Source organism: Cuculus canorus, chromosome 1, assembly GCF_017976375.1.
Source record: "Cuculus canorus isolate bCucCan1 chromosome 1, bCucCan1.pri, whole genome shotgun sequence".
NCBI classification, from domain to species: Eukaryota; Metazoa; Chordata; class Aves; order Cuculiformes; family Cuculidae; genus Cuculus; species Cuculus canorus.
The window spans coordinates 146,046,159-146,070,642 of record NC_071401.1 but is presented as its reverse complement, the minus strand read 5'-3'; the positions used below and the strand labels follow the sequence as shown (position 1 = coordinate 146,070,642).

The 24,484-nt window shown below is 41.7% G+C and overlaps 1 protein-coding gene across 3 annotated transcripts in view; it reads left to right on the top strand.

Moving 5' to 3' along the window:
• Positions 1 to 24,484, top strand: part of ABTB3 (ankyrin repeat and BTB domain containing 3) — a 175,603-nt gene that overhangs the window by 83,020 nt on the left and 68,099 nt on the right. For all 3 annotated transcript variants that reach the window (XM_054056458.1, XM_054056459.1, XM_054056457.1), the window contains exon 2: positions 17,208 to 17,357. In XM_054056458.1, the coding sequence (XP_053912433.1) occupies positions 17,208 to 17,357 (150 nt within the window). The remainder of the gene's footprint in view (positions 1 to 17,207; positions 17,358 to 24,484) is intronic.

Below are 24,484 nucleotides of genomic sequence, written 5' to 3'. Positions count from 1 at the left end.
GGCTCCCATCTCCTTTTGGAGGTGTTCCGTGGACAACTTGCTCTTGCTCCTGAGACCTGGACAAGTCGTATGTTCCGCTTGGGAGCAAAGCTCCTCTTCCTACCCTGCTGTATCTGTGCAGCATGCTACTCTGGATATCTGTCACTGTTTCTTCATCATGATGAGTGGTTTGGGCTGATTTGGGACCATCAGTGGTGTAAATAAGGGGCAGTGCAATTCATGTAAGTACACTGTGGGGAAGCAACGCTGCATGGCATTGAGGTGAAGCATTGCTTCTTTAAACCTTTGTTGGATCTCCATGTTAAAATGCTCACTGGGTGCATTGTTCATGCTGCGTGGTCTTGGTGGTAAGCCTTGCGTTGTTGGAAGTGCCCCGCAACCTGCTTTACCCTGCTGCCAACTCTTCTGTTTTTTATAGAGAAGGAGGTTTGGGCTGGTGGATTAAGACCTTTGAGCTCTGATTTTGTCACAGGTACTGGTACCTCCCATTCAAAGGAGCAGATTTGAAGCATTACACCTTAACTGTGTAAACTAAGAGAGACCTTAAGTGTACCAGCCTACATCATGGATGTCTGAGGAAAATAAATGCCCTAATATTAGTTAATTGCTTTGAATATTATTATTGAAAATAAAGTTCTAAGTATCTTGCTAAATATTATTTCCTTTATTACGGCAATGTATCTCATTTTATGGTACTGCTCTGCAGTAGCATTCAGTCTGTGCTGATAAAGCAAACCCAGCAGTATGCTTTACAAACCCCACCAGCACAGGGCTGGTTTGCACTGATGGCTCTTCAAAGCCAGAGGATGTTCACCAGCATGCATGGCTACATGAGCAGAAAAATGAGCCCGTTTCCGTGCCTGCTGGCTTGCCTGCAACCACAGCCTGCAAACCACAGTACCTACAGTTGTCACGTACATCCCTGAGTAGGATGAAGGAGATTGCTTAATTCTCACAGCCTGCAGTTACTGCAGAGCCCTCCTGAAGCAAGGAGGAGCCAACCTAGCTTCGCTGTGGCACTATTTTTCCCACTCTTAGGCCAGCAGCAGTGGGGCTGTGTCATCATCCCCTGTGCTCTTTCCCCGCTGCCCTTGGAGGTTCTCAGCTGTAGGCTACAGCTTGTGGAGATTTGAACAGCAGCCAAAATAAACCAACGCAAGGAATTAAATACGAAGTAGGTGTTGGCACATGCACAGACATATCAGCCAGGAGCTGTCACTGGACAAGATTTCCATGGGCAGTCAGCTCATTGGCATTTGCCAATGCCCCAGCACAGCAGGCATTTTGCATGCCTACAGGAGTCATCCATATCCAAACACTACCAGTCTACTCAGCGGTAGCTTTTACAGTATGTCCCGCGGGCCTCTGGATTTGATATCCAAACAGGATATTAGCCAAATAAGTAATTATTATTAGACAAGTACCTTGCACCTGGACTGCAAGGTGGTGGGACACCATGGGGCTTTTAGTTCTGGAAGAAGCGTGGTGGTGTAGGCACTTGCAGGATCTTGCATGGCTGACAGAAAGTGTTGCATGTGCTGGGGTTTGCCAGGGCCTGAAGGCCTCATCGTCAGTAGATGAACTGGCCTTATCCAGCTGAGAGGTGACAAAAATGTGTTTGTTTCCGCCTAGTCTAGGTTTATCTAAAATAATAAATTTCTTGTCTTTGGACAAGATGTTGTCTTGGTTGTTGTCCTGGTTGTTGTCATCTTTGGATGACGACTTGCATTTTCTAGCTGTCACCCAAGACGCATAATCTTTCTCAGTATTAGTATTACATATTTTGCATATTTTGTCTCCTTGCTTTGCTTCAGAGTAATTCCTTGATTAATCTACTTTTGAAACATCTAAATTAAGGTTTGCTTTACAGTTATTAAGTGCAAACTGGTGTTTACTTCAACAGAGCTGTCCTCATATGCTGCTACCATGCACATCAGTCAGATACTATTAACTAGTAAAAAGTAAGAGGGTGGTAGATCATGTGACTGTTACTACACACAGCTGTCTGTTCATTCCCCAAAAGCACGCAGAGTGGCTTAGTGTGATGATTATTTTCCATCATTTATGATTTTATTGGTTTCCTTCTTTATAGCTGCTTGCATTAATCTTCTATGTCCTATTCATAAACCACAGTTCACGAGCTCCTTATCTCTCTTGTCTACATCATACTTCTCTGCACTGACTGTAGAGTTATGTGCCGAAGGACATTTTAATCATACTTCCGCTTGTACATGAAAGCCATTTATTCACCCTGCGTATTTTCCATGATTTTGAAGTAATTCTGGAAATATTTTACTATTTTTCTCCTTTGGATTGCAAGCACTGTCTCTAGCAGTCATATTTTCTCTCTCCCCACCATGATGTGCAGAACCCAGAATGTATTTTTTTGCTGTATGAACAATTCGAATTGGAAAGATTGAAAAGTATGTGAAGAAAATCAAGGCTATGGATCCTGGGAAACCACAGTCTGACTGCATCTGCATTTTTTTCCCTGTTGCAGAGAATGCTGGGGAAAGCCATGCTGCTGGACTCACCCTTTCTGAATCAGATCACTTCTGAAAGATTAAACATAAAAACTCTGGTGCGTAGACTTTGCAAGTGACAGTCTTATATCAGTCCGTAACCAAAACTGAAGGACAGTTTCCAGTTCCTCTTTCCAGCTCTATCTGAAGAAGAAAATCTTGTCTCAGAATTTCCAGTTGACGCCTTCATTTAGCAATTAGTGCAATGTCAAGGTTACGTGGGATCCTTAAATGTGAACTGGTAGAATTTTTCATGTTTACAGGGTTGAATATAGGGCAAAACCTGAATTCGCAGTGTTTGTAATTTTGAGAACTAGTCTCAGAGGCTTTCAGATTGTCACATCGTCATTGCTTTTGCTATGATCATTATACTTGTCCCTCTAAATCATTTGAGTTAGAGACTTTTTCTTTTTTTTTTTTTTTTTTTTTGTCGTCCGTTGTGGCTTTTTAAACAGGGATGGAGGAAATAGCCCATGATCATATGATAAATCAGTTCTGATGGTGTGTGCATGCATAGTTGATTTTGGAAACTAAATGAAAATCTGCCAAATTTCCTAGCTGTGTTTAGTGGACAAAGAATACTACCTGAATGCTAAACAAAAATGAAATTGTCTGAGGAAGGAACTTAGTCTAAATGAAAAAGTTTTAGTGCTTTGCTGTGCTTTGGAAATACAAAGAATAACAATTTCCACATGCAAAAAAAAGGCAGCTCATGTCTTTTGTCAAAATTCCTCTTCAGTTCTCATACTGAATGCTTTGCCTGCTGCAGATATGTTCATGGTGACCAGTGTATTTTGGAATATTGCCGTTATGGTACCATACCCTTCCACTGCAGGAGATGGGGAGAAGCGAGGTTGCTTCCACTTCGGTCAGAGTAAGAAGCAATGTTATTACTCAACAAACCATTTTGCGCATTCACTAAATTCATTGTTAGTCACTTAAAGACGTGATCAACATGAGCAATGTGGGCCAGAAGCACTGTCTTATTTCATTACACAAATACTGTGTCATTAAAGATCACCCCTACGTGCAATGTGTGTTTCAAGTGATGTATCTGTGTAACTTATTTTCTCTTGCATTGTCATATATATGATATTGTTTCTCATTTAAATGGACAGTTTAGCTTTGCCTATGAGTAGTCTGTAATCAGATAGAAGGTACTTTTTTGTCCCTGAGTGCACTAAAACTTAGTTTAAAAGACCACAGCAATGAAACAAATTGCACCAATTTACTTAATACAGTGTTTTCTTCCTGATCAGTGGATGCTCTGTGTGCTGCATTCAGGAGCTGTCACATGCCTATATGACAGAGTCCTCAGTACTGTGCCATGGCTTAGCCCTTACACAAAACCAGATGTGTTTAGGAGAAGAGTCAGATCCTATTATCTGTTAACTCTTGAGATGAAATGAATGCATAGATAAACAGGAGACAGGCATCGGAACTCTATTTAAATTTCTTAATGAAGCACATAGATCACTCTTGATCTGCTGTAGCAGTCCCTGTGGCTAAGGTCAACGGTAGTGTGTTGTCTGGTCATGGATGAAGGCCATGAATCTACAAATGATTTAAATTGCAGAGTTCTGCCTTTTCACTAGAACAAAATTAAAATAATTAATTACAAATTTGTTTTCTTTTTGAACTAGAATTTTAGTCTATTTTTATTCGTTATCCTCATGACATGCAGCTGATATGATGAAAACTTGCTTGTAATTCCTATAGGTCTTGCAGTGTTGTGCATTGCAATTAACATTTCATGGTGTGCTTTTATGCTACAAAATAGTAGTTCTCGTTGAATCTGTGTCTTTTCCAAATATTATGAACTTCATAATTCTCTTATAATTCCCTATGGCTCATATAATTGTGAATATTATGAAATTTAAAATAGGGAGCATATTGTTGTGCTTACCCACAGAGAACGTGATTGGAATAAGTACAGCTTTATTTAGTTTAGGAGCTGTAACTACCGCCAGCGTGGACTTCCAGGTGGAACCACAGGTTGGTTTGTTGTAGGTATAAGGTGATGTTCATAGAAAAAGGACTGGGCATCTCTCTGTTGTAGCCCTGGAGAAAATGCTGAGGAATGGGTCCCAGGGATGCTGGAAGCAGGTAACTGTCATGAGCAAAGCTGATAGAAAAATGGAGTGAAGGTCTGTATGCAATCGAGATGATGGAAAACATGATGTCATGAGCAGGCAGCTGTTGAAGGACTGTACTTAAGTGATGGAAATGGAGTTTATTTGACTGTTGGGAAAATGGAATACCATGAGGAGTTTACTTTGTATCAGTATTTGGGAGTTCTTCTCTATCTGGGGTTTTAATTTGAATCAATTACCAGTATTTGTATTCAATTTCTATGTCCTTCATAGCATATATTGCTGTTTAGTCAGCTTATCAGTTATGTAACGCTGAACCACTGAAGCAGTGTCTAGAAGTTTCCAAATACCGTTGGGTTTTTTTCAGTCTACTTAAAAGAAAAGGCTAAGTAAAATCAACAGATAAGATGTAGTTGGCGCTGCAGTTAGCATGCCCTTTTCTAGGGCAGTCACTTCCCAAAAAATGATTCAAAAATATTTTTTTTTTTTTTTAAAAAAAAATTTCAGCCGAGTTGGCCCAGACATTTCCAGGACCAAGGCTGTGGGAGGAAAACTGCTCTGCAGTTTGTTCCCCACCCTAGAAATTGGGGAAGGGCTGGTGAAGCGGTGCTTGGAGGTGAAGCGGTGCTTGGAGGTGAAGCGGTGCTTGGAGGTGAAGTGGTGCTTGGAGGTGAAGCAGCTCCATGGAACAGATGAGGCACCACCAGGGGTATGGCTCTGTCCCCATGAGTGCACCCGTGGGAAGAGGTGAGCCCACAGGGAATGGCATCGTGCTTTACTCGAAGAGGAGGATGGATGAGATGCAGTCATGTCGAAGTCATGCCAAAGACCACACTGAACCAGAAAGATAAAATAGCAAGCATCTGCATTAATTACTGTCTGTTCAGTGCCCTGGAGAAGGGTCTGACATAGAAATAATCATATTCCTTTGCAGAGATTTTGGTGTTTGTTGATGTCTGTGAATGTCTAGGTGAAACAGTGGAGATTAATAATGCAGAGGTTCAAATCTGAGGATTATACATAAATGAAAACTGAGTTTGACCTTTAACTGCTCTGAGAATAAATGTGCAGTCATTTCTGTCTGGAAAAAGTAACAGGAGGCATCATCTTCAAAAAATGAATGAGATGTTTTAGGAATGAAACTGTGTATCTTGATACCATAAAATTCAGAATATACAAATGGATACTCTGAAGTGATAAACCAAAAAAGTATTAAACCTCCCAAAAGTAATTTTTAGAAGTCTTTTTCAGTTTAGCTGGTAGCCTTGTAATGAACTCATGCAACTGAACAGTTAGTTTGTATTATTGCTAAGTGGGGAAGAGGGTGTCCATCAACTCTGTAAAATGTGAATTATTTGAAATGGGTTCAGCCAGCCAATCTGTAGGGCAAGTGATCATAAAAGCATGTTAGTGGCATAGTCTAATGTCTCTTCTTGTAAATTATTTTCAATGTCTGTAATGATTTTACCATACGTATACGTATATAGGTTAACCTTTACTGGTCAGAGCAGATTTATTGTTTTAGGTCTCTATATCAAAGGTCTGGATGGTGAAATACGTGCTATTAACAAGCCATTTCTCTTTAGTAAGCCAAGTGGAATTCTTGAAGAACGTAAAGGTTACTTTTATAAAGGACTGCTATCTGGCTAGCATCCAGGGCTTCCAGTCAGTTAAATTTTTAGATGAAAAATTGGTTTTAATTATATGGCAAACCCCCACTGAAGCACATGCCGAAGGCAGAGGTTAACTCCTTTACCGAAGGTGGGAGGTGGGTATCTTGGTGTTACCTTAGGTCGAATGTTTGCAGGTGAGAACATCTTGTCTGCAGCAAATGTGGCTGAGGAAGGGATGCAGGGAACTGTAGGACACATCTTGCTCTGGAGTTGTTGACAGTTCAAGAGATAGTGGTAGTCCTGTACCATATACCTTCAAGGGCAGATGTTTTTTTATTCTGCTGTGATAATGCCTTTGCTCAGCACCATCTTTAGCAGAGTGGGAGGGAGTGTAGTAAATGCTTGGAGTGATGGGATGCTGCCCTAAAGCCAGTAAATAGCAGCACGTGTTTCTAAGACATCTTAACATTCTTTGTTTTCATTAAGTGTGGGCTGTCATGGTGTGGGGGTGGAGTGGATAATCTGATACTCATCTGTGCAAGCAGTTGAAAGGAAGTTATAATTACTTAACCTTTACTGTGGGCTCAGCATGCTCCAGTTTACCCAAAACTTATTTCTCAGGGGTAAAATCCTGATGCTTACGAAGTTAGTAACAGCTCTGCCAGAGCTGCCTGCATTTCCCCACTAAAGCTGGGCAACGTGTGGCAGCAGTGCAGTTTTGTTTATGTGCATCCTATAGGCTCAGGCACTTTGCCACAGCCCCTACATGTCCTGGGTTTTCAACTTTTTGCCTTACTGGCTAACTTGACTGATTTTATATATTTATTATTTATGTTATTCAATCACATACCCTAGTGCCCTGCAAGAAGCCTTTGGGGATTTAGTTGTTCAAAGCTGAAGGACAGTTCTGGTTTTAGCCGCTTTTTGATATTACTGTAGTTTTGCCTGGGACAGAGCCCAAGGCTGTTGTTCGTGGAAGGTGACTTATAAAGCAAACAGCAAGTACCTAGCTCTGCACAAAGGGGTGTCATTCTCCCGTCAACCAGTCACCACCGTTGTAAGCTCAGGTGTTTCACCAGTTTGAATTGTGCATTATCCTTACTCTTTTATGTATGTTTTCCCATAAGCATTTGCATACCTAACTGTCTCCCAAGAGCAAGGTAGTGATTGCTCTGTAGACCACAGGTGCCTTGTCCCACTCTCCGCAATCCAGTTTCCAGCTGCTGCTACCATGCCTGCCTGTGAAATGCAAAGGATACAGTTGGTAACTGTGATGGGAATGCCCCATGCTCAGTCTGAACACCAAGTGTCTGTTCCACTATGTATTATTCATGGTGTTTTGTACAAGCTGGTGATGTTCCAAAGCAGGAGGAGGAACTTTGGCAAACAATTTCTCTGCTGTAAAAAGCATACTAATCTTTGCAAATATTGAAGCAAATGGAGGAGGTGTTTTTTAAGGTATTCAAAATATTCTTGCCAAGTGAGTTGCATGGAATTCAGTACAACTGCTCAGAAATGTAAGCGCATTGGTGGTTTTGAAATGTTGAGTCCAGCATCTGATGCATGGTGGCTATGCCAAAGGAATAGTGGAACATAGAGAAAACAATGGCAAAAGTGTTTTTTTTTTTATCAAGCATTTTGTAATGCTTTACTATAGCTGCAGTAGCTGGTACGGGAGCCTTTTTGGATAGTAGGTTTTGAAAAATGGACAATTATGTGCTTCCTTGGGTTTATTAATTTACTATTGAAATACTCAGTCTCTTTTCAAGAAGCCCAAAAAAGTATTGTTAGAAAAAAGCTCACAAAAAAAGATTTTTCAGCGTTTACCTATCTTAATTGGCTCCTGGTGTTTTGTTTATCAAAGACTGGGGGAGATTTGACTGGGTTTAGGAGAGATGCTGTGTCAGCGCCGTTGGGCTTTCGGGCCATGTCCACGTCATGATTGCTGAAGGGAAAGTCATCTGTCACAGCCGGGCATTTTAGGGGGCTGACAGTAGTGAATGAAGGAAATCATAGGCTCTGGTAAAGCATATTAAGCTATGAATCACTAAATCCTCATGTTCTGCTGCTATTAACTGACAGGCCCTTTTCCGTAAAATAAAACCTGTTAATGTGTTCTTTATCATTTTGAGTCACTCAAATACTTAGACTTTCTGCGAACTCTTGGTCTTAATACAGGATTGTGCCTTTTTTTAGCCAGACTAATTTTTGTGTGAGTTAGTTCTCCTTTGCATGTCCAGAGTTTATACCAGTGCATGTCCTTTCCCCTCTGAGTATGTGTCTGCTGTCTTGACTACTTGCCAGGGACGTGCAAGAGGCATCTTAGACTGGGTACTGTCAAATTCAAATTTCTCCGAGCTTCCTCACTAGCCAGCACTTACCAACACATTCACCATGTTCTTCTGATCCCTCAAATTCCCTAGAACCTCTCAACTTCTTGCTTAATTTGAGACGCTGAGGGCTGCATGCATTATGTTTATTTGCACTTAGCAGAGAAGGAAGATGATACTGGCATTTTAAAATTTTATTTTCCATGTCTGGATGCCTCATGTCAAAGAGTGTGATAGAAAACCTTTCGCCTCTGCATCGCTAGTTCCAGGGCAGCATAGCCTACATCAGGATAATCTTGAACTGATGGGTATTCTGTGTGAAATAAATGTGCTTTGTCAGCTCTAACATCTCTCTGCCAAAAAAATCAGAACTTGCACTGAAACTTTTATGGTCACTGTGACAGTGGAATAGTGTGGCTGAGCACAGTGTGCTGTTGAGCAATTTTCCTGTTGTGAAGTCAACAAAATGCCCCTTCTTGGTCAACAGGGAGAGAGGTGTTGAAAATCACAGGTAGGTAAAGGCGTGAGGTAAACGCCACTTTTCTCACTAGGGAAAGGGAGAGGGATAACAGCATCAGCTGCAGCTCACTGTGCTGTCAGCACAGGCGTTGTCTGTCCAGCGCATGGATGCATGTCAGTAAGCAGCATCTGCCACTGCTTGCCTGGCAGCAGTACCACAAAGTCCACTTCAGGGAAATGAGAGAGACTTTGGAATAATAAATGTGAGGAGATGGATCTCCTTTTCATCTCTTGTGTGTAGACTGACTTGCTTCATGTTCCCTAATTTGGGGGTTTGATGGTATTTTTGGTGGTGGTTTTGAAGTTTTGTGATTATTGATTTTGGCAGGACCAAGATTTGTTTTTCTTTATATCCTAATAAAAATAAATGTAAAGCTGTAGCTGGTGATTTGGGAGCTTAGTTTTTATGTTTAGTGGGATCTAATCTTCTGATTCTTCTTTGTTTTGTAATACATAGCCTAAACAATGAAATCCATCCTGCGTTCCACTTGATTGTGCACCACTTAACTGCTTGGTAGTAGCAGAATATATCCTAATTTAGTTGAATTGTTGTTACTTCTATGCCATTTTAAGCAGCTGCGTATTGCCACTCATTATTGTTAGGCTAAAATGATTGCCTTAGAAAGATCCTAATAAGAAGGATGTTCCAATTAAGTAGAATGTGTTGTGCTAAGAAACTCCTTACAAGAAGAGAAGTCACAGCCGTGTGTTGTAATATCTCATCTTCCTATAACATCTGCTCTAATATCTCACAGAGGTACTCTCTGCTTTGGATGATGATCATCCCTTCTGGCTTTTGATGAAATCAAATCCAACTCAGCTGAGATACTGCCCTGAAAACAGTCGCACATCTTTGGAAAAAACTGCTCTGCAGACATATAGTTACTAAAATTTCCCATTGCAAGGGCCAGAGGCAAAACTGTACCAACAAAACTTCCAAACTTGGCCAGATGAAATAAAAAATTTGCCCTTGTGTAGCTCAGAGGATTGTTCTCCATAGTGGTTCTGGAAGTGAAGTTCTTGCTGGTGAGAACTCAAAATCTGCAGAGTTTGAACAACTTCTGTTTGTCATTTATCAGTGGTTGCTGCTGTTGATAATATTTTGGCAAATTTTGTTAGACTCCTTTAATTTTGGAGCTTTATTAATTTGCTTTTCTGCTAATTTTTCCAGGAGAGAAAGGGTGATCTCTTGTGGTTAAACTGCATAACTAGAGGGCTTATGCTCTTTTCCTGGTTTTCTCTAACATTTCTTATTTTGCCTTGAATTAGTTACTAAGCTCTCTAGTGCTTTACTTTCACTTCATCTGTAAGTTGGGCATGAATATTGCTGTACCTGCTTAACACCAGTGTCTTGAGGCTAAGTGGAAATCTTATTTCTTTGCATTGTATCAATTTAATTGCATAGTAGGTGTAAAAAAACACACAAAATAGTGTGCCTTTAGTCTTGAATTTGATTTCTGTGCTTGTTCTACCCCTCCTCATTTGGGCTGCTCTGCCTGCTCTAAGACTCAGATTCTGGAAACTTTTTCTCACCACCTAACTTCCCCAAGTTCTTTGCATTTTCTCCATGCAAAGCCACTCCTTGTTATTTAACTGGGCTGGAATGTGTGGAAAGAAGATACTGCACTCCTAACCTTGACTGTCTTCCAGTTCTTGTGTTAGCTGAAAGCGCTGGCTGGTACGATTAGCGCTATGGTTTTCCCCATAGTCTCATTTCTGTAAGGAGAAGTCATGATGTTTTCCATCTGCCTTGCCAGTCAGGTTGACAGGCTGACCTAAGGAGTCGCGGTGCAGGTTGCTTCAAACAACAGAGACCATAGTGTTTGTTTCCAAGTTTGAGATTCTTTGTGGTGGTTTATGTCACTTTGTATTCACCAGCTCCAGCATGTTGGTGTTGGAGTGCTGAGCTCATGATGCTGGTGTTCCCACACTGTGCTTCAAAATGTGGTGTGTTCCTGGACAGTACATCACCCTCAACATATACATGATTTCCACGATTGCCAAATATGCGGTCAAGACAGTTTTTACCGCATGTTGGAATACCAGCCATGTGGAGTTTGCTTCTAGTGAAGTGTGTTGGTATTGCAAACGCAGCTGGCAAAACTTTTGTCCATTTTATTTCTTTCCCACAGGCCTTTATGTTGTAGAACTTAAGGATGCTATCCAGTGCTGGGAAATATTTTGGTATGTGAGCTTGTGGAAGTAAAGGAACTTTTTCTGATTGGCTGTTTCATGAGCTCTTAAACTTCACATGACTCTTTACGAGAACACAAGACTGGACTCAATGACCTTCTAGTCCCACGTTCCTGTATAAAAAAAAAATAAAAATCATGATGACTGAGTGATTTTCCTACTCCTAAATATAGTCCTCCTAGGTAAGGTCAGCATTTACTTGAACAATGTAATGTGCAACATTTTTGGGGGACTGTTCAGGGTTAACTATCATTTTCAGTCTCATTTTGTACAGCACTTTGGCTGATATCTATTCTGCACACTTAATTTCTATAAATTCTTAGTAGGATCCAGCTATTCCTTGCAGTGGATATATAAGCTGTTTTCCAGATATGTACATTTGCTTAAGATTCAATAGGTAGATAAAGAGGGAGGTCAAAGATACTTTGAATTATTTTCTCTTGGAAGTAGGAGAAGTAGGAGTTAAAAAATATAACAAGAGAGCAGCAAAACCTTTATGCTTCTATCCAGACGTTAAATTAATACAAAGAGAGAAATCTGACACTCTTTCCAAAGGGAGGAGTGGTGAAATGTGCAAAAAATGTTTTATAGGCTTTACAGTGCTTACAGTTTTAGTCAAAACAAAGACATCTGTGTTGGGTTTCTACTAGATGCCCCAGCATGGATCATTTGAATCGCATTGTCCAGTGGGCATTTTTATTAATTTAATATAATTGGAAACTTGTTTTGGTTTAGTCTTTGGGGTTTGAACGCTAAAGGAAAGGGAGGAGGCAAACAATTTGAAACGTTCATGACAGTAGGTATCACAGACCTGTGAATGTAGACAGTGCAGACTTCTCCTAGCTTGCCTTCATCTGTCACTTTGTATATATATATATATATATAACTGAGCTTGGTGATAGATGAGGTTATCATTTTTTCTTGGTGAATTTGCTATATGCTAAACCAATAGCTTGATGAAACATCTTCAAAATGCTTGAAATACAAATAAAAGCTTCAAATATCTGCTGAAGCATGATCACAATATATGAGAAGAGGAAGGCTAGAGCAGTAACTTGAGACCTACAGTTACTGGAACTGCAAATTTGAGTTCTGTATCTCTCATTCCCTTTTTTTTTTGAGGTGGACTCACTGCTGAAAATGCTGCTTTAGATGGCAAAGGTGGTTTGAGACCAAACCATGGGATGTTTGAGGATGCAACACAGCTTCATCTAGAAGTTTACTGCTCATTCCAATAAAAAGACTTGCCATTTTATTGCTCTCCATAGTGTGTAGTCATTTGTAGTCTTATGCCAAAGATTGCTTGTCTTATTTTTTGCTGTTTTTCCCTTTGATTGGCATTTGCATGATACAAATAACTGTGTGGTGTGAATATCAATACATGGTTCATGGAAAGCCAGCAGCCTCCTCTGCCTGAGAGAAAGCAAAGTCCTACTGCCATAGGTACCAGCACTTCATGAATCAGATGTTTTGCAACAGCTGGTACATAAATAGTGTAGATATCTGTTTAAATAGAGGAACAGTGGCAGGGGCTTAGAGTTTTTTAATGCTTTCTCTGTATTTCGGTGCACTTTGAGCTACAAGCCCTGTGTTTCTCTTGCCTTGAAAGCCTAAGATGTCACGCAACTGCTGTACCTGGTGGTGGAGTTGCTCTTGGCAGACAGGTCCTTCAGGCTGTTTTGCTGGACAGACATGGAGAAGCAGGAACAAGCTGTGCAGGGGCTGCTGTCCGGCACTACTTGGGAATGTTTGTGTGATGCACATGCTCTTCTTCTGTCGTGCTAAAAGGGACTGCATCAGCAGCTCCATGCAAGGTCTGAAATAAGTATGCAGGAGTATATGTAAATTTGTGCCAAAACCTGCCTTGCAATGGAGGGTTGTACATCAACGAAGCCCAAGAGGTGGGAATATGCATGGGGAAGCTCAAATAGACTTGCTAGGTACTCCTGGCTTCAGATGAGTTTGCATGAAAGTTTAAAATAACTGCTTCTTTTGTAAGTTTGACTATCTTCAGTCTTCACTTTGTCATTTTATGCAATACTTCTTTGGTTTGGGATTTTAAAGTCCTTGGGGATTGAGCTCTGGCTTGTGTATAAGCAAAGCCCAGAGGGCAGGAAAAACTGGAGTGTATTAATTGTACATTAAATTTTCTTTGTGATGTTTTTTCTCCAGAGATTTGGGAGGGGGAGCATTAGGAGCTTGTCAATGTGAATTTTTGTTTTGGCATCCTGCTGAGTTTAAAATTTATTCTCTGCGTTTCTCTTCAATCTTCCACCTACAGACTGCAGGGTACCCAAGGCCAAGGGCAAAGCAATTTTGGGTATGGCCCATTCTGGGTTTGTCTCCTTGCAGATGAGTCCTAGACAGATCTGTGCTCCAAGGAAGGTACAGATGAGGGGAAGTGACAAAAAAAAAAAGTGACAAAATCCAAATACACTCGAGTGCTTTGGTTGTCTTGCCTTGCTCCAGTGGTTCACAGCAGTGATATATGCAACATATGACTGCTGTACATTGCTGGATGGCACAGAGCAGCCAGGGGCATACCGAGTGAGTCTGTCCCCGTATTCATCAAGCAACAGCTGACTGTTTAATTTCCACGCTAGTGAATCAGAGGGAAGAAGAGGGATAAAATAATGGGCAAAGAAGCACAAAGCGTTGAGTAACCGTGCAGAAAGGAAGGACACTGAACAGTGCTGGTCGAGAGAAAAGTCAGATACTGCTGTTCATTTTTGAAGATACTGCACAGAAAGCTTTGGTGTGGAATGACAGATAGTATTGGCAGTGACAGCCAGAAAAATAAGGGCAAAAAGTCCCATTTTTCAGGCCATTGGAAACCGGGAATCCTCACCTTTTTGTCACATGCAGCACGGTATAGGTGAAGACACAGCTTAAAATGCAAGTGGATAATACCAATTGGCAGAGAATTAAAATAAGAAAGTTGAACTGTAGCCAAACCAGTTAAAGCTGGTGGTGGCTATTTAAGTGTTTCTATTTATGTATAAACATATTAGTAATCACAGAGTTTTTACCTTTCCCTCCCACCTCAATTTGGCGTGCTCTCTTCTTGCTAGGGAGCAATTCCCTGCCATAGTCTTTGATCAGCGAATTTGAGCTTTACATCAAACACTGCTAAAAGGCGAATGAGTCCTCCTTCTAAAAAGGAAAAATTTTATTCCCTTTTCTGTAATCGTTTTTGAGGAAAACAGTTGAAGCTATAAAATTGGCAGAGTTGCATGCCCAAGCTATAGAATTCCCTCTCTCCACGCTGGCCAAAACCAGTTCTGATCCAGCAAAATGATGAGACTTCCCATCACCCCGCTGGTCACTCGCTGTGGTCAATTATAGTTTTGAAGCTGGCATATAAGTATCAGATGTTTGGCTACTGCATGCCTTTGCTAATCTGCAACACAACTAAAACCTTTGGCGTGATATAACCTATGATTTCCTAAGTTTTTAACAATGGTGCATTTTGCATTTCATTTGCACTTTTCATTCAAGACCCTAAGAATATGCTCCCTTTGCTAAAGAACAGAGTAATTAATCATCAGAGCTGTTTGTAAGGAAAAGGCCTGGCTCTGAGAACAGAGTCATAGAGTATAAAATGTCTATGTCCCACTACTTTAATGACTCAAGAGAAATATCTCCTGTACATATTATGATTTAAAACCATTTGAATCTTATTGGTAAAGATATCTTAAAACAGTAGTATTTTCCACATTGAAGGTGTGTTTTCTCTGAAAAAAATTTTCTTGTTGGATATTCATTCTTCTAAAGATGCCATAAAGCTCTTTGTGCTGCATTTCTTGTTTTTAGAAATCTCTTTGAGTATTAGATCAATTACACATCTGTTTTCTGCAGGGAAGATTCTTCCAATTTTGCCTTAATATCTATCCATTAAAAGTATAAAGAATAATCTAAATAAATGAGAACCATTTCCAAGAGAGAATACTTATTAAAATATGCAGGCAGGCCTGCATTTTAAATCCAGGTGCTGTACTTCTCAATGTACATCCCCAGAATCTAAATGTTGATCAGTGCATCCTTTATGCAAGTCAGCCACTGAACAGTGGCAGGAGAATTTAGAGAACTTGTTTGATACATTGTTCACTTCTTATCCCTTACCTCTCTTCTTTTAATTCTTCCCTCCCTGTTCCTCTATCAGATGTCTTGCTTATTCTCTCCAGGGTGCTTCCTTGAGAGTCGTGTTCCTCTCTTGTGACCTTCCACATGTGCATACAGTTTTACTGTGGTTGTTACTACACTGGGACCAGAGCCAGGGCTGGGATTACGGCTGCTTCTGCTCCTGTATCTCCAGCATTCAAACAGGCTGTTAGGGAATTTGTTCCGATGTTGCTGTTGCATGCAGACCGTGATCCTGGTTTAGGTTGCTGTCTTGCAGCCATGGTGGACAAGACCTTTGGTCCCGGTATTCCTGATGTATACCCCTGCTTTTTGTTTTGAACATGCTCACTGTCATCTCTCTCCTCCCAGGGTGGGATGTTTTTAGGTCTGTGCTGCAAATACAGCTTTTAGACTAAACTGTTTGCAGGGAGGAGGTGGATGTGAGGAGAGAATCCAGAGCAGTTTGTTAGAGTTAGCAAGGTGGCTGAGAAATGTCCGCTCTGAGGCACATTATCTGGTCTTGCAGTGCTCCAAAGCAGTGACGCCTGTGGGGCTGCTTCATAACTGAAGTAAACAAGGGTTAAGGTATACGTTCTGTCCAAAACCTCAAATGTTATTCCTGTTGGCAGAATTATTGATCAGTAGAGTTAGATGCCTTATATTTACTGAGCTGGGAAACTAAGTAAATTCTTCACCCTAAGAAAAACACTAAATATGTACCTCTTCCTTAATGTATTTTGTAAAGTCTGCTTGGCCCATAGGAGCAGAACCATGTGCTTAAAAGTATAAAGCTTAAAAGTAGTAGAACTTAAAAGTAGTAAAAGCTAATGGAAAAATAAATTTCTTATTCTGGCTTCTTTGCAAAGGTAATTATTGCGTGTCACACAATCTGAGATAAGGTGAAATTTTATCATCATAAAGAGGTACAATTCCACTGCTTCCAGTGGATCTTCACCTGTATGTGTCCCAGTGGGACTGGGAAGATAATGCTGTGGAGAGCATGGCCATAGCTGGCTGTTTATAGGCCACAGGAAGGGGGGAGGACTTGCTCTCCAAGCTGAACTTGCATGCATCTGTTACCCAAGGATGGTAGTACAATGTTTGCTCTTGTAGATAAGTTCTGTTTTTTTAGCATGACGGTGATTTTGATTAATAAGTGTGTGCCTTCTTGTCTACTCTCGAGGGTTTAGGTGTCACGGCAGAAAGTGACTTTTGTGCCTGAATGAATGTGTATGTAAATTTTTTTATGTCAGTAGCTTTACTTACGTCCTGCCCCACAAAAATTCAAAGGGCTTCTGAATAATGGGCTTTTGAAGCCGAAACAGTTCAATGGCCAGGAGCTGTATTTACAAAAGAAATTCAATAAGCCCATTAATGACAGTGGTTATTTTGGCAATTGTTGGTGGAATTCCTCTTAAAGGAAAATCCTGTAAATGTATTATCTCTCTCATGTATAATTTTAAAGCCAGCCTTGAATTCTGTCGCTGAGATACCAATTTCTAATAAATCTAAATGCATTTGGAATAATTTCTAGGAGGCTTCTTTGGAACACTCTTGACCTCCTCCTTGGATAATTCTCTAGGATTTTCTGTAAGAATTATCTGTTAGTGACTTGAGGATGTTCAGAAGAGTTAACAAGGGCCACTTCTGAGAAAATGAGTCATTTGTGACATTGAGTTATAGATATTGATTATCTTTGAGCTCTTCACACACAAGCTGCATTTTGGAATATCCCCAAAACAATGTGGTGGTGGCAGCGAAGTCATCCATACTGACTGAAATTACATTGGACTTCTTTCTTTTTATCCATTACAGGTGTTCTCTGCCTGCCAGACAGCTTGAATCTTCACAAAGACCAACAAAGGTCAAACAAACCTGGGGAAGTGCAGATGTTCAGCCAGTCAGAGCTAAGGACCATTGAGCAGTCCTTACTTGCTACGCGTGTGGGGAGCATTTCTGAACTCAGTAAGTACAAGGTTGTTGATAATTTTTGAGTTTCTGTCCTTGGAATAAAGCAAAACCACTTGCATTGCCTGGTCACATGGCAATGATGCCTGGTCACGTGGAGATGAGGGGGCACATGTAACATTGAAGGAAACATTTGGTCTGATCTAGCCATGCTGTTACTCTCCGTGGCCGTTTTGAAAGCTGAAACAAGCCATAGGAGGAAAGAAGTCTCGTAGCAATGCTTATGACTTGTTTGCATACACTGCTCTCATTTTTAAAAGTGAGAGATGCTTTATTTCCTCTTTGTTATATTGTGTTTGAGAGCACCTCACAGCTTGGCCAGACTTGCAAATGCCCATCATATTGGTGCCCTTCTAATTTCACTGGGATGCCTGTTTTGAGATGAGCAGGCAAAAAGGTGAAGGCTGCAGTAAGTGAAAGAAACACTGTCACAAATTTAAAGTGGAGCTATCCCACCAGTGTTAGAGAGGATCCTTCACCTTGCCTTTCCCTCTCCAGTTCCAGAGAAGAAAGAATCACAACTTTAACCTGCACCAGAGGACTTTGCACCTAGAAGATAAGCTATTTGGTATTAATCAAAATGCTTTTTGAGAAATGTGTGCATCTGTGATATATGAAGGCTTTGATTTCAGCACAAGTAAATTGTAGGAAGCAAATACCAAGTGAATCCTTATGTGATGTGGAGATAAAATTACCAGAAGTGCCTTTTTAAAAACTATTTTTTGTTGAGAGAGACGCCTTCCACTCACATGTTTACAGTATACTTAGAGCTATGAAGCTATGTGTTGAAAACCAGAAACATTGAGACAAAAAAGTGTGTCTTTTTCTGAGCTCTGTTATGAAATTTTGGGGATAAATTGATAAGACTAAAATCTGTGAAGATATAGGCTGCCCAGTTTACTGTTGTTCTTATTACTGAATTCTGTGTTACAGCATCATAAAGAACATGTGTAGGGATCTCATGTTCATTTTCCTGGCAATGGGATTCTCCTCTGTACCCCTCATCATATCGTCAGGGCTCAGTTTATGTGCTGTTCATGAGCTGTGTGGGGGTACCATGGATGTTTGTCTGCAAGCCACAAAACGAATTTCTGTTTTCAGCTTGCTGGTTTCTCTCTACTCTGGTGAAACATCAACAAGCCAAGAGCACTTACATGCCTTAGCATGAAGTGTTACTCCATTTCTGGAATCAGGTGTTTGGCATTATTGAAATTAAGTAATTTATGCTTATTTATTTCACGCGCATGAAACCCACAACAGTACTGTCTGTATGCCAACTAAATTATGCATGATACAGCTGTCTTTCTTAAAGTACACAAGTTGAGTTTTAATAAGTAAGTATCCTGTGGATATTTCAGAGGTTTTTGCCATTCTGGATTTTTTTGAACCTCTGTACACACACGCAAATCAGACTCTTTAATTTCATCTCCCCCTCCCCTACTTTTAATTTAATTTCCAGAAATCTATCATCTCTAAGTAGTCCTACCTCAGATTCAAATACTTTGTTGATAGGGTTTGTTCTCTATATGTATGTTGACTGCAAACACAGGCAAAACGTGTTTCAGGGTGGCCAACTTGAAGAAAAGAGCGCAGCAGTGGGAGTTAGATGCTAGAGGTTGGCACCTCGAGCATGCTGGTTGCCCTCCAGAAAGCCCTCTGGACAACCATTAAGGGTATCTCCCCAGCCACTGCAGGCAGATGCATGTCAAGGAAGAAGCAGTAGGAGGAGTGATAATTGGTAAAGCTGGCAAGGCTTGATGCTCAGTCGAGTTGAAAACTTGCTACGGAGCAGTGCTAGTGCAGAGTTCAGAGCTGAGTTATGAAGCATGGAGGTGCAGCACGTCAGTGGGCAGAACCCTGTGGATTTGGGGAAAATCCTAAAATTGAAGGGAAAGGGAGGTTTTGAGGGTGCAAGAGGGTTTGCTCTTTGTTCAGTGCTTGTGTCTCTGGCACCAGCAAAGGTGCCAGACCCAGAGTTTAGAGCAAAGCCTCTGCCATGGAGAGAGGCTGGGGAACTGCACTGTGGGGGCAGAAATGCTGAGCAGTGGAGGAGAAGCAGTGGGGAACACCTGGGGATTGGGGCGTGAGGGAGTAGGTGAAGGAGTATTTATCATTGCGTTGGTGGTGCAAGGGGGATGGAGTGCTTTAGAATTGTGAAGAGGAAAGAGGATATAGCAAGCTTTGGCATGGAGAGAGCATGATATGAGGGAAAGGTTAGGTACTTAAAACCTCCTGCTCTTGTGGGGATGAATAAAGGTGGTGATGGAAACTGTCTGGATAGGAGGGAATTAAGAGGATAGAACTTGTGAAGATGAGAAGGGGGAGGTGGCAACCAGGAGTGCTTGGCAAGGACAGAAGATGGTCCAGCTGGACCAACAGAGCAGACAGTCCCCGGGCGTGTGTTCGAAATGGCCCATTGGCTTGCAATATCCCAATAGCCAGGACTTCATTTCTGTTTTCTTCAAAAGAGCACAATAAAACAAGGGCAAAGAGTTATCTTGCAATAAAGCAATTTAATTTTATCTCAGGGGGGAAAAAAAAAAGGAAAAAAGCAATTCTAATTGAATGAGATTTCCTATAGTTTATTTACATTAATATTTAAAGTATTGCAAGTGCACAGAATAATTAACAAACACCCGCATGTGGAGGAAAGGCTTCCCCTGCTCTGCCCAGCATCCTCTCACACACGGTGGCATGGCTGGCTGCCGAGCTACTGGAGGCCTTGAGACCGTGAAATCAAATCTGTCCCCTGGAAAACAACAGCTGGCAAACGAGGCCTGTTTATTGCCCAGCACATGCATTTCAGCTCAAATCTTCTTGGTTTCTTCGCAGTCTTTCCCAGGTGGAAAATGGATTCACAAGGCCTTGTGTCTCGTGGTACTTTCACCTTGCCTTATGTGTGATGTGCCTTATTTGTCTGCTTCTTTTATTTCTTCATATGTGCTGTGAGAAAAGACTGTTTAGGTGAACTGCGTCTTCCTGGGGACTAACAGAGGTGAGAGAAAATTGGGCTAAGTTGGGATGATGGACAATGATGGAGGGAGGGCAGCATCCTCTGTGAATGCTGCAGAGGAGGATGTCAACCCAGCCTGCCGTGCCAGGCAGTTGCAAACAGACTCGCAGATGCTGCTTTGATGCCTCCCAAACCCTGCTTGCAGGAAGCGCTTATCATCTCCTGGGCTTAGCAGGCAGCAGGCACTGGTCTTTGCTGGGATGGCTTGGCCCTGGCTGGTTGTGACCAGGTGAGGTAGCACCTCTGGCCCTGGGATGCTCTCCCAAAAATAGGAAGAGGAGACTATGTCGCTGACTTATGGGAAAAATCAAAGGAAGTTTTCATTTCCAGGACTTAGGAGGAGAATGTAAATAGAGACCTAATTTTGCAACGCAATTACAGCAGTAATGTGGGATTCCAAGGAAGAGGCTTGAAAAATTAATGTGAAACCTTATTCATTAAAATATAATGAACATGGCACAAAGTTAAGGCACAACAGTAAATCTGGCCTATGTTATACTGTCATTTGGTATTCAGGAATTGTAATTGCATACTACAGTTTGTTTTAAAATAATGTAATTTCATTTGAAATGGTTGTTATATAGAGAACATTGGGAAGAACTGAAGCACAGCAAAAATAATAGGATATTACATAGTAGCCTGACAGTATTTTACTGTTTAATCTTACAGAAAGTATTTCACTAGACTTTTTTTTTCTTTTCTTTTTTTCCAGTTTATCCTAAAGTTTCCTGTAGTTCCAGACCAAACCTAGAGGAGAAGGGGAATAGATCTGTTTGAGGTTTTATTCAGAATATTTTGAGGATTCTCCTAGGTTTCTGGGTTTTCTTTTTTATTACCCCCCACTTCAGACAGGGAAAAATTAAGTCAACTGAATAGAAGAGGAGAGGAATATTCGGGAGAAGTTTGGCTGTTGAGAGATCCCGTGGTACTGCGTTTTGACCTTTGAATGCTTTTCCTAACTTATTTATATGCATGTTTGCAGTCCACAAACATTTATGTTATATTTAACTGCATAACACTCCAACACGTCTATTCATCACCCATCTAAAAATACCACTGCTGTCTTGGTGACCAGACGCAGAAGGGGTGAGGCTCACAGATGGCTGGTGTTTTGCTGGATGAAGGAAGACCCTTTTTCTTTTGTGTGTGCATGTAGGCGGTGACGAGGAAGAGCAGAGCCTTAGGGTGTGCTGGACACCCATCCTGGCACCAAGAAATATTCCTCCCTCGCTGCCTTTGCATGAAGATCTTGAAGTGTTAGTATATGGCCTAGCTGAGACAACCACCGCATACTGAGGTGCATGCATAGGGCTGCAGAAAGGTTGTGTCTTTTCAGCTGCACAGAGGGGTAAACTGTGGCTCAGGATGTCATCCAAAGCATGTTTTCATGCATTTCTTCAGGTTACAGCAGAAAGTGGTTTGGAGCTTGCTTTGAGTCCGAAGATGGCCACTCTGCTATGGCTTTCCTGGGTGAGAAGTTTGCTATCCAGTCTTGTGTAAACCACGGTGACCACTGGTGGTGGTATTACTCTGAGTTTAACCTCAACAAGTAGACATTTTTATTTTAAACCAGGATATTCTGAAGATGCGGATGCAACTTAATGCTGCTGTTCGTAGAGCTTTTAGCCTTTGACTGGTATTTAACTTAGAGTGGCTCCCAGATGTGATGTTCAAGCTGGTATTCCCTCCACATTGCCAATCAAATCTCATCAAGATTTTCCTTCTTGCCACTAGAAAAATGCCATCCTTTCTCATCATTCTCTCTGCAGTGCTGAATGTATATTAAAAAAATGTATATTCCAAAACAACAGCCTCCCAGTAGATCTTGGCACACTTTTAGGGGTGAAAGGAAGGGTTACTGCTCAAGTGTAAGTAGGAATGTGATTGCACATACCAATACTGTTTTTCATTTATTCTCACGGCCCCAGCTGAGGAGATGATGAAAGTCGGCATCCTTTCCCTTGCCTTTTCATCTAGTCTCAATCTTCTGCAACCAACAGGAAGGAGCACTGCAGGACCCATACAAATTGATTCATGTCTTGTAAATAAGAGATTAAACTAGGCTTAAAAGCAAATGCCAGGATAAAGGTGCTTGGTGGAAGGGTAGCATCTGAAAGAGGGTTGTTGTAAATGCTCTGCTTATTTACTGCCAGAACAAAAGCCTGGTTTGTCAGATATTTTTCTCAGACTACACAGCACTGTAGAGAGAGGCCAAAGCTTATTCACTCTGAGCGGTTTGGTTCATGCAGCACAGGGCTGAGCTAAGTGGAGGTACAAGCTGAAACCTGCAATTCAGATGGCAGTGCTCTCTTCAGCGCAGAATTTGGCCATAGACTAGCAGACTCTGTGGGTGCTCTTCAAACGAGGTGATACTTTTCCTAGTTTTTCAGAGCCCTCTGCTGGGTTGTTGCACAAGACCTCTATGTCCTTGCTCTCCTGCTGTTTTCTGGGCCTCTTGAGGTTCTTCCTAACTGCGATCCACACGTCATCTACTCTGTGTGTAAAAGCTGAAGAGAGAAGTTGAAGTGCTCCCCCAGCAGAGAATACAAGACAGATCAATGCAGTGCTGAAATGCTAGGTAGCTTTTTACCTCCACTAAGTGCTAGTTGGTTGCAGGCTCCCCTAGCTGCTACTCACTTCCCTTTGCAGCCCCCTCTGAGTGATGGACCTGAGCCTCCATTTGCTGTCTGTGACTGTGCACAAGAAGAATTATAATAGCCCCACACAACCCACTGCTTTTCTTCCTTTCCCCGAGAGATACTCGCTGTCATCAAGCATAAAGCAATGCATTTATTTATCAATGGAAATTAAGTGTGGAGGGGGATAATTTGAAAATACGAGTCTACAGCCTGCTAAAGCTTTACCTTCCCTTTCACTGCCTTGCTGACCAAGGGGATGAACAGAGGCGGCTGTTGCTTGCCTGGGTCCCACTCATCTGTCAGTGCTCCTTAGAGGGGTTCTCCAATGGGGTGAGCTCAGCCCTCTTCACCTTCCAAGAGGGGAACCAGCCTGGGATCTGTCCCCACACAGGTGGTTTTGTTTCCCTGGGACTTATATCTCATGCATTGAAGTCCACTCAGGTTTAATATCAGAGGCAAAAGGCATCACCTTGGTGGGTGGGGATGTTCCATCACCCTTCCCCAATACACCAATGTATTGGCTCTGGACTCCCTCATGTACTTCACCATAGTGCATACTCCTATTCACCCCTGAACTCCTGTGCATCACGGCATGCTTGAGGTTAAACCAGCATTTTCCTTTTTTCTGGTTTGCAGTCCTCCCTGTCCCTGCTGTGCAGAGCACAAGCAATTGGCTGAGCCAGGGTGAGTGCCCTTTAGCTGGCCTATCAGCCTTCGGGGCTCCTAAATTCAGAGTCTGAGGACATGTATCCCCATCAAGCCAAAGAAAATCTAGGGATGGTGGTCCATAAGGCAGTGGTGGTCCGCATAGAGAAGGCTCTGCTTTAGGCTGGCAGATGAATAGCTCACCGAGTCAAAGCTGGTTTTGTTTGGAGTTGATTTAGTTTAAGGGGAATCAAACACAAACATCGTGTTTGCTGTCGTGGGTAGGAGATTTTGAGGGTAACAGTGTTATTGTACTAGGTATGTGAACTTGAGATGGTTTAATTATTTTTGTGGCTTTTTAATGGGATATATCCACTGACTGTTTTCTCAGTCTTCAAAGGCTTTGCAAACACTAGATTACACACAAACGTGTACTCTGTAATATAAATAGAAGCTTCTAGTGATAAGTGGATAAGTTGGATAAGTGGAGATAAAAGGTTAAACGATCTGTGGGAGGCCACAGGGAAGCCATTGTGAGGAAATGGGCTGCTTGTATCCCAGTCCTGTCTTTTGGCAGCGATTTGAGAGTTTGGGACCACAGCTTCTTCGTTTTCTCTTCTGGGGAAGAGGTAAATGGCTGTTAGGAGAAGAAAAGGTTGCCTGGGGTAGCAAATTCGCATAGGGGCATGAGGTGGGCAAGCAGACATGACAGCGATAGGAAGGTTTTTGCAAGGTAAGCCAAAAGGTGAATCTGTCACACGTGAGATGCTCCACTGACTGCAGGTTACGGCACCCTGAGCACACTCACAGCCCGAGGCAGCTGGCTC